This window comes from Petromyzon marinus, unplaced genomic scaffold (assembly GCF_048934315.1).
Source record: "Petromyzon marinus isolate PM22_M1 ecotype Great Lakes invasive population unplaced genomic scaffold, UKy_Petmar_22M1.pri1.0 PM_G_Scaffold_47, whole genome shotgun sequence".
NCBI classification, from domain to species: Eukaryota; Metazoa; Chordata; class Hyperoartia; order Petromyzontiformes; family Petromyzontidae; genus Petromyzon; species Petromyzon marinus.
In genome coordinates this window covers 1,340,709-1,356,169 of record NW_027422999.1, presented here as the reverse complement: position 1 = coordinate 1,356,169, position 15,461 = coordinate 1,340,709, and the positions used below count along the sequence as shown (strand labels likewise).

Sequence of the window (15,461 nt, the reverse complement as noted above, 5' to 3'; positions counted from 1 at the left end):
ACTGTGTGTGTCAGTGTCAGTGTGTGTACACTGTGTATACACTGTGTCACTGTGTGTCACTGTGTGTCGCTGTGTCACTGGGTGTGTGTACACTGTGTGTATATATATACATTGTGTGTGTACACTGTGTGTATATATACACTGTGTACCCTGTGTGTGTGTACACTGTGTATATACTGTATGTACACTGTGTGTACACTGTGTACTGTTTGTGTACACTGTGTATACACTGTGTGTGTACACTGTGTATAAACTGTGTGTGTACACTGTGTGTGTGTACACTGTGTGTGTACAATGTGTGTGTACATTGTGTGTGTACACTGTGTATATAGACTGTGTGTATACACTGTGTGTATACTGTGTGTGTACAATGTGTGTACACTCTGTGTGTACACAATGTGTGTGTGTACACTGTTTGTGTACAGTGTGTACACTGTGTGTACAGTGTGCGTACACTGTATGTACACTGTGTGTGCATTGTGTGTACATTGTGTGTGTGTACATTGTGTGTATACACTGTGTGTGTACACTGTGTGTATACACTGTGTGTGTGTACACTGTTTGTGTCCGCATTGAACCGAACCCCCGGCAAGGCCATCTACTTAATGACGAGAGACAATTCACACGAAATGTCCTTTTCAATGAAGTCTTCCAGATGTAAATTGATACAAGCTTTTAATGAAGAAATAAAATCATCTAATTCAAAACACAACAAAATTCAAAGATGTTTCATTTTAAAACTTCAAAAACGAAGCATGGGGTACTTGCGTGAATGCGTCCTTCATGTGCAAATGTTGTGACTTTCCTGGCCTGAAGGCCGTCAATGTGTTGGACCCTTATTGGTGCACAGCGTCTCAACAACAGCAGTGGGGTTTGCTTCAACCGATAGGTACGAACATCCAGACGTCAATCAGCAAAACACATTTCTAGTCCTAGTTAGACAAAATCTACGTCAACACGTAAGACAAAACTACAATTCGTGTTGTAGAGAATGTACCTCCTCCTATACGTGTAACTTTTAAGTGGTATGCCTTGTAACTGATGAATGATCCGAGGGTGCTACCTATTTCAAAGACAATGCGTTGCTCCAGATGCTTCGTGGAACACAAAAACACCATTTGACCTGTATCACAAGAACAATGGGTCTCACCTGAGTTCTCTGTACAGGTTACTTTCAAACACACACGCACACTTTGTCCTAACATCACTTATTCAATGTTTGACCCTTATAGATCAAATGTTACAAATATGCACAAAATCAGACACGTATACATTCTAAATTATTGACAGGCATATTAACAAAATTGGGATTACTACAGTGAAATATACTGCATCACGTTACATCGTATTAACAAGAAGCTTTTAAAAAAAAGCTGCACTGTCTGCTTCACAGTGTATGTAAAACATACTGTTGTGTCATTCAAAACGAGTAGGCCATTGCATTCTGGCGTGTGAGTGAAAATTTAGCAAATTCTAAACATTACCTACACACTACACAACTGAGATGACGCATCAATCATCGCCCACTATTGACAGGCTCTTGTCCACATGCAGGCCAGTGCAGGGCCACCACCTTGTGCCACACAGGGGCAGCTGCTACTTGGGGATGCTCGAGCGTTTGAGATACAAAGCTCCGAGTTGCTGAGGCGATTAAGCAAGCACCATGTAAAAGCAATTATTATGATAACATAGTGAATGCTTGGGGGCTTATTGTCTCTCGCTCCTGGTTAAAGATCTACCCAACCCACGGGCCCACAAAGTGTTCAACTTTGCATTCTTGTCACTAAAGGCCTGTGACAAAGGTGCATCTATTGGGGCAACATCGTCTCTGGCTTACACATCTACCGGGTCTCCACTTGACTTTGTATTGTCTAGGAGCAAGTCCACCCACACCTCCACTTCCACAAACTGCTGGGAGTTGCCTCACTCTGACTCACAGTCAGAATTCTCCTGCTTCACGATGTGAAGGTCCCATTTTGGAGTTGAATCTTCATCTTCACATTTTACCTTCACTTCTTCGCTCATCACTTCTTCACATTTCACCTTCACCTCTTCATATTTCAGCTTCACCTCTTCATATTTCACCTTTATACCTTAAAAGTGTCTAAGCTGGGATTTTCGTCCGGTTCTTGTTTCATGAGGGATGGGCTCATTGCGGCACTTTGACTTTCACAAGCTGATTTCAGGCTCCACTCCTTGTGGATCTTATGATGCTTCTGTGTTCTCTGGTGTACTTGAAGATTTGATGAATGTGCAAATGCCTTCCCGCACACACTGCACTTGAAGGGTTTCTCTCCTGTGTGTTCTCTGGTGTTTTACAAGAGCAGATGACTGTGCAAACGCCTTCACGCACACACTGCACTTCACGGGTTTCTCTTCCGTGTGTGTTCTCTGGTGTACTTTAAGATGTGGTGACTGTGCAAACGCTTTCCCGCACAGAGTGCACTTGAAGGGTTTCTCTCCCGTGTGTGTTCTCTGGTGTATTACAAGATTACATGAATCTGAAAATGTCTTCCCACACACACTGCACTTGAAGGGTTTCTCTCCCGTGTGTGTTCTCTGGTGTTTTTTAAGAGATGACCGTGAAAATGCCTTCCCACACACACTGCACTGGAAGGGTTTCTCTCCCGTGTGTGTTCTCTGGTGTAATACGAGAATATATGACTGTGTAAACGCCATCCCACACACACTGCACCTGAAGGGTTTCTCTCCCGTGTGTGTTCTCTGGTGTACTTTAAGATGTGGTGACTGTGAAAACGCCTTCCCGCACAGGGTGCAATTGAAGGGTTTCTCTCCCGTGTGTGTTCTCTCGTGTAATTGAAGATTTGATGACCGTGCAAACATCATCCCGCACAAAATGCACCTGAAGGGTTTCTCTCCTGTGTGTGTTCTCTGGTGTTTTTTAAGAATAGATGACAGTGAAAATGCCTTCCCACATACAGTGCACTTGAATGGTTTCTCTCCTGTGTGTGTTCTCTGGTGTTTTTTAAGAACAGTTGACTGTGAAAATGCCTTCCCACACACACTGCACTTGAAGGGTTTCTCTCCCGTGTGTGTACTCTGGTGTCTTTGCAGACTTGATGACTGTGCAAACGCCTTCCCACACACACTGCACCTGAAGGGTTTCACTCCCGTGTGTGTTCTCTGGTGTCTTTGCAGATTTGATGAATGTGCAAATGCCTTCCCACACGCAGTGCACTTGAAGGGTTTCTCTCCTGTGTGTGTTCTCTGGTGTTTTTTAACAGCAGATGACCGTGAAAATGCCTTCCCACACACACTGCACTTGAAGGGTTTCTCTCCTGTGTGAGTTCTCTGGTGCCGTGTCAAATTTCCAGTCCCATCCGTGCTGTATGCACGCTGGTCGCATTGTTGACTTGTCATACCGAGCTGCGCTGACTGCATTTGCTCCATCAGACCAATTCTGCAGAGGAAGCGTCAGCTGCAGACAGAAAAAAATAATATCCACACCATCTACACGTCAGTATCGAGGCACAGAGGAATGCATATATAGTCACATGTGACTTACACGTCTATATACATATATTCAGGATGTAGTAAAAACGTTTCCCAAATTTATCACACGGGCTGTTATGGCACACAATGAGAGGGTAAATGGTCGTAAACATGCCTGGAAGCCCTCCTATCTTCAAAATGAATGTTCACCAAAAACTCCGAGCACACAATTTCAGCTGTCTGGCTACAAAAGGAATATGTATGAGAGCTAAATTCAGCTGACATAGCAAAGGGTGTTGAAAACAATACTATTTGTGTTAGGCAGAAATGCATAAATCAACGTTCAATCGCAACTTAGAGGTGTGAATCCAGGCTCAGATGTCCTTGAATGCTGGGATGAACAGTTCCGACTTCAGCTGCATGTGTGTGCTGTGTTAACTTCCTGTTTCCATTCATATAAAGAGTTCCAGAGGAAAACAAAAGTAAACTATTGTTACGCTATAACCTCCGTGTTCAACAGAGTTAATAGACGTTACTGCAAACACAAACTGTACACTGTCACTGGGTAAACAGGCGGTGGCGTGTCTAGAATCACGCCTGGCCACCTTCATCTGCTTGGCATGAATGCTTCCTCACTCCACCAAGTAATTGAGGATCAACGAACATAGCCGAGGCTAACTGGAGTTTGCGTGTCTCTCTCCGTGGTGAGATGTTAACTACCTCACCTGGTATACAGGAAGTCGTGGGTTCGATCCCGACCCTGACGCCTGCTGTATATTTGGAGTTTGTGTGTCACTCCGTTTAGCGTCTTTGACCAATAGACATTGACACACGTATTCTTGTTGATTTCGGTAAAGTTACGTAGACAGAAAATAACAATAACAGATAATACAATTGAATTAAATAAAGACCACTTGTGTTGCGATCAAAACGCGCGGTTTTTTTGCTTTATTTACTATTTTTTATTTTTATTACGTTATTTAATTTTCTATCTACGTGACTTTACCGAAAGAACCAAGAATATAAATTCCTGCAGTCACCAAAGTTTTAAGTCAAAACATTCACACACGTTGACAAAGCCTCACCTTGTGTTGTTGTGGGCAGGTCGCGTCTGATTACAAGAGCGGTATAGCAGCTCAAGCGGGCTTGGCCTGCTAACAAAAGAAAATAAAAACTGCGTGAATATTTACAATAAAACAAAGTTACAAAGTGGCGAGCCGGGTGAAGACAAATTAAACTTAAGCGAGATAATTAAAGTGAACGCAATCAGGCGAGGGCAGGAGGCAAGGCCCCGCGTGGCTAGGCCCCGCGTTGTAAAGTTCCAACCTGGACATCGATTCCCATGCTCGCTGCTACTCAACTGACATCCCTACGAGAGAGCGAGGCTCTACCTTGGTAAACAACAACAACCACCACCACCACAACCACCACCACAACAACCACAACCGCAATGAGAATTTCTCACCTCGGATTTCAGTGCAGGAAGCGATAGCTTCCTGTGACCTCGTGACGCCACGCGGCAGCAGGTGACATGACGTCACTTCCGGAGTACGAGACACGCTCCTCCCACAATGAGCTGCTCCGGAAACAAATTAGAGTATGATTAAATTATGTTAATGTACCATTCGATATATTGTAGGTGCTGAACCCGTCGCAATAAATTCGCGACTGCTTCAAAGAATTACATTATGTTAATGAGCCGCCAGTCACTGGGCGTAGCTTTGCCCAAATAAGGATTGCCACTGGACCAATAACGGCAGTGACCCAAGCGGAGGTGACGTCACGTTCAAGAGCGTGGTGGACGGGGGAATACCTTGGTGACATGACGTCACTAGCGAAGTACACCTCCCGCTGGCGTTTCACGCCGATGAAGTAATGCAGGGTGGTGACGTCACAGAGCGGGATTGGAGTTTAAGTTGATTTAGATTCATTTTCCATTGCTCCCTCCCTTGGGTGCGTGAGCTCAGCAACAACAACGTGGACATTATTGTGTATACTCTGTGTGTGTGTACACTGTGTGTGTACACTGTGTGTATACACTGTGTCTGTGTATACTGTGTGTGTGTGTGTACTGTGTGTGTGTACACTGTGTGTGTGTACACCGTGTGTGTGTACACTGTGTGTGTGTGTACACTGTGTATACACTGTGTGTGTACACTGTGTGTGTGTGTACACTGTGTGTGTGTGTACACTGTGTGTGTACACTGTGTGTGTGTGTGTGTACACTGTGTGTGTGTACACTGTGTGTGTGTACAGTGTGTGTGTGTACACTTCTAGATTTAAAGCTTTCGTGACTGCAAGGATCCATACTCTTTGGTTCTATTGGGTAAAGTCACGTAGGTCAAAGACGTACTGTCCCCTGACGATATCCTTGTCATCTTCGATGTGGTCTCTTTGTTCACCAAGGTCCCAGTACCTGATACCATTGAAATAATTGAAAATTTGGTCCAACATGGACTAGACCCCGACACACCTGCACTGGTTAGGCACTGCCTCAACAATACCTACTTTACTTGGAATGGCTCCTTCTACAAACAAAATGAGGGTACCCCCATGGGATCCCCCTTATCACCAGTGATAGCCAATATTTTCATGGAGAAATTTGAATCAGACACCATCCAGACTTCCACCCTCAGACCTTCCCTGTGGAAGAGATATGTGGATGACACTTTCGTGATTTGGCCACATGGCCTCCCAGCTCTGAACCTTTTCCTACACTACATCAATTCCAAACATCCCGCCATCAAATTCACCATGGAAGTGGAGAAAGATGGCAAGCTACCATTCTTAGATGTTCTGTTTGAGAGGAGACCTGATGGCTCATTGGGGCATTCTGTCTACAGGAAACCCACCCACACAGATTCCTACGTGAAACCTGATTCCCACCACCACCCAACCCAAAAGAATTATCTCATCAAAACTTTATACCATAGGGCTCATTGCATTTCGGACCAACACCACCTGACCAGTGAATTAAAACATGTACAACTGGTCCTCAAAAGGAATGGTTACTCTGACCGTACCATCCGCAAAGCTGTTTCTCCCTCCATACAGAAACAACCACTTGATACTCCGGTCAAAACCATCACACTACCATATATAGCAGGCATTACTAAAAAGATTTCCAAAATTCTAAACAAACACAAGATCCAGGTCCGGTTCAATAGAGTACACAAAATTCGTGATCTGATCCCATCCGCGAAGGATGTCATTCCTGACTTACAGTACCCCGGGGTGTACAAATTGAGTTGTACCTGCGGTGATTGCTATATCGGGGAGACAAATTGACATGTCTCTGACCGAATTCGCGACCACAAATCAGATTTGAAACACGGCAAAACGAATTCTTTTCTGCCGTGGCTGATTACTGTTACAACGCTGTGGGGGATCACGATATAATTTTCTCCGATACCAAGGTTCTTTGCAAACCCACGGGCTTTTATCAGAGATTTGTTCATGAGGCAATTCAGATCTACAAACACGGACACAATTTCAACCGAGAGGATGGTTTCAAATTAAGCAACCATTGGAAAGATGTTCTAAATCGAACTAAACATTAAACTAATTTCAATGGTACAGTATATTTTTCAAGTAGTGGTACCCCAAACTTTCGCAGCTCTTATAAATTCCCTTTTCACACCATCAATAGGTAAACTCTCCTCCCCCCCCCCCCCCCCCCCCGCGCCAAACGGCAAGTCCACCGGCACGTACAACACCTCTTTTCTAATATCGGCCAATCAAATGCTAATTTTTATGCTAATTTCTTTGTCAGGACACCTTGTTTGCTCACACACAGTTTAAAGGTACGCGGTCTGAGCGTGGTTGTATTTCGCTAAATTCTCCTGTTTGATTTGTACTAAGTGCGTCGGTGAATGTATATGCTCTGACTTTAACATACCTATTTCTGTGACCAATTACAAGCTAATCACTCAGCTATTTCAATGCTAAATTCTATGCTAATTCCTTTGTCAAGGGGTGCCTCTGCGGATGTGTATACTTTAACTTAGCTATTTCAATGAGCCATTTCAATGCTAAATTCTATGCTAATTCCTTTGTCAAGGCGCTTTGTTTCTTCTCACACAGCTTAAAGGTCGTGATCTGTGCGTGGCTTTTTCCACTCCAGCGCTGTCCTCTAGACAGTCTCATCCCTTCACCTGATGAAGGCCGCTTGTGTTGTGGCCAAAACATCGTGATTTTTGTTATTTTATTTTTTACCTACGTAACTTTACCCAATAGAACCAAAGAGTATGGATCCTAGCAGTCACGAAAGCTTTAAATCTAGAATAGAAATGTAATGCAATACAACAGAGACAGCCAACATAAGAGTCAACACCCCACCTGGTTGATAACGTTCTTCCAAAGATTGCTCAATTTGAAAGAGAGACAAAACACAGACACGGAGACACATAGACAGAGAGAGATAACAGAGAGACACACAGAGAGAGATACACACATACAGTGAGGGAAAAAGTATTTGATCCCCTGCTGATTTTGTACGTTTGCCCACTGACAAAGAAATGATCAGTCTATAATTTTAATATAAGGTTTATTTGAACAGTGAGAGACAGAATAACAACAAAAAAATCCAGATAAACGCATGTCAAAAATGTTATAAATTTATTTGCATTTTAATGAGGGAAAAAAGTATTTGACCCCTCTGCAAAACATGACTTAGTACTTGGTGGCAAAACCCTTGTTGGCAATCACAGAGGTCAGACGTTTCTTGTAGTTGGCCACCAGGTTTGCACACATCTCAGGAGGGATTTTGTCCCACTCCTCTTTGCAGATCTTCTCCAAGTCATTAAGGTTTCGAGGCTGACGTTTCGCAACTCGAACCTTCAGCTCCCTCCAGATTTCCTATGGGATTAAGGTCTGGAGACTGGCTAGGCCACCCCAGGACCTTAATGTGCTTCTTCTTGAGCCACTCCTGTTGCCTTGGCCGTGTGTTTTGGGACATTGTCATGCTGGAATACCCATCCACCATCTATTTTAAATGCCCTGGCTGAGGGAAGGAGGTTCTCACCCAAAATTTGACGGTGCATGGCCCCGTCCATCGTCCCTTTGATGCGGTGAAGTTGTCCTGTCCCCTTAGCAGAAAAACACCCCCAAAGCATAATGTTTCCACCTCCATGTTTGACGGTGGGCATGGTGTTCTTGGGGTCATAGGCAGCATTCCTCCTCCTCCAAACACGGCGAGTTGAGTTGATGCCAAAGAGCTCCATTTTGGTCTAATCCGACCAAAACACTTTCACCCAGTTGTCCTCTGAATCATTGAAATGTTCATTGGCAAACTTCAGACGGGCATGTATATGTGCTTTCTTGAGCAGGGGAACCTTGCATGCGCTGCAGGATTTCAGTCCTTCACGGTGAAGTGTTATCAATTGTTTTCTTGGTGACTATGGTCCCAGCTGCCTTGAGATCATTGACAAGATCCTCCCGTTTAGTTCTGGGCTGATTCCTCACCGTTCTCATGATCATTGCAACTCCACGAGGTGAGATCTTGCATGGAGCCCCAGGCCGAAGGAGATTGACAGTTTTTTTGCGTTTCTTCCATTTGCGAATAATCGCACCAACTGTTGTCACCTTCTCACCAAGCTGCTTGGCAATGGTCTTGTAGCCCATTCCAGCCTTGTGTAGGTCTACAATCTTGTCCCTGACATCCTTGGAGAGCTCTTTGGTCTTGGCCATGGTGGAGAGTTTGGGATCTGATTGATTGATTGCTTCTGTGGACAGGTGTCTTTTATACAGGTAACAAGCTGAGATTAGGAGCACACCCTTTAAGATTATGCTCCTAATCTCAGCTCGTTACCTGTATAAAAGACACCTGGGAGCCAGACATCTTTCCGATTGAGAGGGGGTCAAATACTTATTTCCCTCATTAAAATGCAAATCAATTTATAAAATTTTTGACATGCGTTTATCTGGATTTTCTTGTTGTTATTCTGTCTCTCACTGTTCAAATAAACCTACCATTAAAATTATAGACTGATCATTTCCTTGTCAGTGGGCAAACGTACAAAATCAGCAGGGGATCAAATACTTTTTTCCCTCACTGTAGGCACAGAGAAACAACGCCTCTGTGTCGAGGCCTTAAATAGAGAGAGGGGGGCAGAGAGAGAGGGGAGGGGGCGTAGAGAAATCCGCGAGTTAATGCAAGGCCGTAGCCATGGAGTCAACATTGGGGGGGGGACCAAATCTACCAGGGGCTCTGGGGTCCCCACCCCCCAGGAAAAAAAAATCTAAATTTGAAAACTAATTTCCTGACATTTCCTAAAATATTGAAAAATTTCACTAACACATGGGATGGAATTTTTGTTTTATTTGATACAATAATGTATAATATTGTATTGTATTACATTGCTCTGTTGTTTATTTTTTTTACTTTTCTTGTTTCATAGTATGTAATGGCAGAGATTAGGGATTCATAAAGTACAACGCAATCATACAAACACAAATCTACGCATTGTTATATGAAGACAAGTCCGGATTTTGTGGCCAAGGTTTAGCGAAACTGTTGTTTTTATTAACATAGCATAGCAATTATTATTTAAAAAAATATTTTTATAGCAATATATTGGGGGGGACATTTTGAGCATGTTTGATTATTGGGGGGGGGGATATGTCCCCCACCAATATATATTATAATTATTATAACATATTATAATTATTATATATTTTAATTACGGCCTTGTGTCAATGAGAGATTTGGAACTTTGGTGACTGCAGGAAATAATAATAACACGAGGACACGCAGAGAGAGAGAAAGCACACTTATATTCTTGGTTCTGTCGGTAAAGTCACCACCACGTAGAAGGGAAGTGACGTCATGCTACTTCCTGCTGTCGCGAGGTAACAGGAAGCTGCCGTGTGCGCGCTTGCACTGAAATCCGAGGTGAGAAATTCTCATCGTTGTGGTGGTGGTGGTCGTGGTGGTGGTTGTTGTTGTTTACCAAGGTAGAGCCTCTCTCTCTCTCGTAGGGATGTCAGTTGAGTAGCAGCGAGCATGGGAATCGATGTCCAGGTTGGAACTTTACAACGCGGGGCCTAGCCACGCAGGGCCTTGCCTCCTGCCCTCGCCTGATTGCGTTTACTTTAATTATCTCGCTTAAGTTTAATTTGGCTTCACCCGGCTCGCCACTTTGTAACTTTGTTTTATTGTAAATATTCACGCAGTTTTTATTTTTTTCACCAGGCCAAGCCCGCTTGAGCTGCTATACCGCTCTTGTTATCAGAAGCGACCTGCCCACAACAACACAAGGTGAGGCTTTGTCAACGTGTGTGAATGTTTTGACTTAAAACTTTGGTGACTGCAGGAATTAATATTCTTGGTTCTTTCGGTAAAGTCACGTAGATAGAAAATAAAATGAAAATATATATTTTTTTAAATGAAGCAAAAAACCCACGACGTTTCGATCGCAACACAAGTGGTCTTTATCTTATTGAATTTAATCTGTTATTTTTATTTTCTATCTACGTGACTTTACTGAAAGAACCAACAATACATGCGTCAATGTATCTATCGGTCAAAGACGCTAAGCGCGTGCCGCTGTTGACTCTGAATGTGTGGATGGGAACACCTTCACCACGGGGAGAGAGAGACAGAGACACGGATAGCCTCGGCTATGTTGATGATCCTCGATTCATTATTTGGTGGAGTGAGGAAGAATTAATGCTGAGCAGATGAAGGTGGCCAGGCATGGTGCTGGTCACACCACCACCTGTTTACTCATGGCAGTGTGTGACAGTGTCAAGTTTGTGTTTGCAGTAAAGTCTATTAACTAGGTTGAACACGGAGGTTATATCAAAGCAATAGTTTATTTTTGTTTTCCTCTGGAACTCTTTGTAAGAATGGAAACAGGATGTGAACACAGCACACACATTCAGCTGAAGTCAGAACTGTTCATCCCCAGCATTCAAGAACATCTGAGCCTGGACTCACACCTGAGTTGCGATTGAACATTAATTCATGCATTTCTGCAAAACACAAATAGTATTGTTTTCAAAACCCTTTGCTATGTCAGCTGAATTTAGTTTTCATAAATATTCATTTTGTAGTCAGACAGCCGAAATTGTGCTTAGAGTTTTGGGTTAACATTCATCTTGAAGATATGAAGGCTTCCAGGCATATTAATGACATTTTCCCTCTCATTGTGTGCCATAGCAGCCCGTGGAGAGAAACCCTTCAGGTGCACTCTGTACGTGAAGGCGTTTGCACAGTCACCACATCTTAAAGTACACCAGAGAACACACACGGGAGATAAACCCTTCAAGTTGCAGTGTGTGCGTGAAGGCATTTGCACGTTCATCAAATCTGATGAATTTGGGAAACTTTTTCACTACATCATGAATATATTAATAAGTATAGACATGTAAGTCACGTGTGCATTCCTCTGTGCCTGACGTGTAGATGGTGTGGATATTCTTTTTTTCTGTCTGCAGCTGACGCTTCCTCTGCAGAATTGGTCTGATGGAGCAAAGGCACTCAGCGCAGCTCGGTATGACAAGTCAACAATGCGACCAGCGTGCATACAGCACGGACATGACTGGAAATTTGACACGGCACCAGAGAACTTACACGGGAGAGAAACCCTTCAAATGTACTGTGTGTAACAAGGCATTTGCATGGCCATCAGTTTTTCAGAACCACCAGAGAACACACACGGGAGAGAAACCCTTCATGTGCACGATGTGCGGGATGGCGTTTACACAGTCATGTAATCTTGTAACACACCAGAGAACACACACGGGAGAGAAACCCTTCAAGTGCAGTGTGTGTGGGAAGGCATTTTCATGGTCATCTGCTCTTAAAAAGCACCAGAGAACACACACAGGAGAGAAACCCTTCAAGTGCAGTGTGTGCGTGAAGGCATTTGCACAGTCATCTGATCTTGTAAAACACCAGAGAACACACACGGGAGAGAAACCCTTCAGGTGCACGATGTGCCGGATGGCGTTTGCACAGTCATGTAATCTTGTAACACACCAGAGAACACACACAGGAGAGAAACCCTTCAATTGCACTGTGTGTGGGAAGACATTTTCATATTCATTTGCTCTTAAAACACACCAGAGAACACACACGGGAGAGAAACCCTTCAAGTGCAGTGTGTGTGGGAAGACATTTTCAGATTTATCTACTCTTAAAAAACACCAGAGAACACACACAAGAGAGAAACCCTTCAAGTGCAGTGTGTGCGTGAAGGCATTTGCACAGTCATCTGATCTTGTAAAACACCAGAGAACACACACGGGAGAGAAACCCTTCAGGTGCAGTGTGTGTCGGAAGACATTTTCAGGTTCATTTGCTCTTAAAACACACCAGAGAACACACACAGGAGAGAAACCCTTCAAGTGCAGTGTGTGTGGAAAGGCATTTTCAGATTCATCTCATCTTCAAAGACACCAGAGAACACGCACGGGAGAGAAACCCTTCAAGTGCAGTGTGTGTGGGAAGACATTTTCAGATTCATTTGCTCTTAAAACACACCAGCGAACACACACAGGAGAGAAACCCTTCAAGTGCAGTGTGTGTGGAAAGGCATTTTCAAATTCATCTGCTCTTAAAACACACCAGAGAACACACACGGGAGAAAAACCCTTCAAGTGCAGTGTGTGTGGGAAGACATTTTCATGGTCATCTTCTCTTAAAAAGCACCAGAGAACACACAAAGGAGAGAAACCCTTCAAGTGCAGTGTGTGCGTGAAGGCATTTGCACAGTCATCTGATCTTGTAAAACACCAGAGAACACACACGGGAGAGAAACCCTTCAGGTGCACGATGTGCGGGATGGCGTTTGCACAGTCATGTAATCTTGTAACACACCAGAGAACACACACGGGAGAGAAACCCTTCAAGTGCACTGTGTGTGGGAAGACATTTTCAGATTCATTTGCTCTTAAAACACACCAGAGAACAAACACGGGAGAGAAACCCTTCAAGTGCAGTGTGTGTGGGAAGGTGTTTGCACATTCATCTACTCTTGTAACACACCAGAGAACACACACAGGAGAGAAACCCTTCAAGTGCAGTGTGTGTGGGATGGCGTTTGCACAGTCACCAACTCTTCATGTACACCAGAGAACACACAAGCATCAGAAGATCCACAAGGAGTGGAGTCTGAAATCAGCTTGTGAAAGTCAAAGTGCCGCAATGAGCCCATTCCTCATGAAACAAGAAACGGAAGAAAATCCCAGCTTGGACACTTTTAAAGGTATCGAGGTGAAATATGAAGAAGTGAAGGTGAAATGTGAAGAAGTGATGGTGAAGAGTCAAGAAGTGAAGGTGAAATGTGAAGAAGTGATGGTGAAGAGCGAAGAAGTGAAGGTAAAATGTGAAGATGAAGATTCAACTCCTATATCGGACCTTCACATCGATGGAGGCAACGTGAAGCAGGAGGAGAATTCTAACTGCAAGGCAGAGCGAGGCAATTCCCAGCAGTTTGTGGAAGTGGAGGTGTGGGTGGACTTCCTCCGAGACAATACAAAGTCAAATGGAGACCCGGTAGATGTGTAAGCTTGAGACGATGTCGCTCCAATAGATGCACCTTTGTCACAGGCCTTTAATGACAAGAATGTGAAGTTGAACACTCAATTCCTAGGTGCAACCTGCAGGGTAAGAGCAGCCAGTCTTTGTGGACCTGTGGGTTGGGTAGATCTCTAACCAGGAGCGAGAGCCAATAAGCTCCCAAGCATTCACAAGGTTCTAATAATTCCATTTATATGGTGCTTGCTTCATCGCCTCTGGCAATTCGGAGTTTTGTATCGTATCTCGTCTCAAACACTCGAAGAGCACCCCCAAGTAGCAGCTGCCCCTGTGTGGCACAAGGTGGTGGCCCTGCACTGGCCTGCATGTGGACAAGAGCCTGTCAGTAGGGGGCGATCACTGACGTGCCATCTCAGTTGTGGAGTTTGTAGGTAATGTTTGGAATTTGCTCAATTTTGACCCAGACGCCAGCATGCAATGGCCTCGTTTTGAATGGCGCAATAGTATGTTGTACATACACTGTTAAGCAGACGGTGTGTATTTTTTCAAATATCGTCTTGTTAAAAACATTTTGTCTATAAGGGTCAAACATTGATTAAGTGATGTTAGGACAAAGTGTGTCTTTTAGAAGTAACCTGTACAGATAACTCGGGTGAGACTCATTCTTCTTGTGATACAGGTCAAAGTGTGTTTTTGTGTTTTCAGGAAGCATCTCCCTCTGGAGCAACTCATTGTCTTGGAAATAGGGAGCACACTTGTATCATTCATCAGTGACAAGGCATACCACTCAAAAGTTACACGTAGAGGAGATACATTCTCTACAACACGAATTATAATTTTGTATTACGTGTTGATGTAGATTTTGTCTAACTAGGTCTAGAAATGCTCTTTGCTGATTAACGTCTGGATGTCCGAAACTATCGGTTGAAGCAGCCCGGCTGCTTTTGAGACGCTGTGCACCAATAAGGGTCCACAGGTGGCTTGCACTGAATCAATAATGCACTCTCAGAAGGCTGTGCTAGTTATAGTTTGTGTAAAACATTCCTTTGTTTCGTGGAGAGATCGATAAATGAAAGATGTTGTGTCTGTTGATCTGCTTCATAGCAAGGAGGTAATTTAAGAGACTACATTTGAAATGCATTTTTGCATTTTTGTCTCCCTAGTGGCGATGTTTACACACCGCACCGGGTACTCGTTTGAGGCTGAGTCGACGTAGGGGAGGCTCAGGACCGGTTCAGAAAATCGTCACTGGCGGTGTTGGCCACGAGCGGGAATGGAACTCGGCTGGTCGGGAGCGCAGCGCTCACCACGTCACTGCCGCTCCCCTTCTGTCAACAAACTTGAACTCTGACCCCTGCTCTCTAACGTCACTGCTCAGCGTGACCCTCATCGGCGTCAAACGCCAGGGGGCGGTGGGCCTTGCTAGTGACGTCATGTCGCCCACCCCGCGACCACCGCTCTCTGTTGAGCGTGACGTCACCTTCGTTCGGCCGCTGCCGATTTCTGTTCCGGTGCCAATCCTTAT

The 15,461-nt window shown here is 44.2% G+C and overlaps 2 protein-coding genes across 2 annotated transcripts in view; one reads left to right on the top strand and one right to left on the bottom strand.

Moving 5' to 3' along the window:
• Positions 1-661: 661 nt before the first annotated feature.
• LOC142917354 (uncharacterized) overlaps positions 662-15,461 on the bottom strand; it is a 661,949-nt gene continuing 647,149 nt past the window's right edge. The window contains exon 2 of the mRNA XM_076061990.1: positions 662-3,264. Coding sequence (XP_075918105.1) covers positions 2,206-3,264 — 1,059 coding nt within the window. The 3' untranslated portion in view covers positions 662-2,205. The remainder of the gene's footprint in view (positions 3,265-15,461) is intronic.
• On the top strand, positions 11,941-14,339 carry LOC142917345 (uncharacterized). The gene is made up of 3 exons (XM_076061980.1): positions 11,941-12,749; positions 12,918-13,777; positions 14,313-14,339. Exons 1-3 carry the CDS (start codon positions 11,951-11,953, stop codon positions 14,337-14,339), a joined length of 1,686 nt encoding a protein of 561 aa, XP_075918095.1. The 5' UTR covers positions 11,941-11,950.

Coding starts and splice junctions, on each gene's coding strand:
- LOC142917345 (XM_076061980.1), top strand. CDS start 11,951: ATGACAAGTCAACAATGCGACCAGCGTGCATACAGCACGGACATGACT. Junction 12,750..12,917: donor GTGTCGGAAGACATTTTCAG/GTTCATTTGCTC, acceptor AGACATTTTCAG/ATTCATTTGCTCTTAAAACA. Junction 13,778..14,312: donor TGAAGAGCGAAGAAGTGAAG/GTAAAATGTGAA, acceptor CATGTGGACAAG/AGCCTGTCAGTAGGGGGCGA.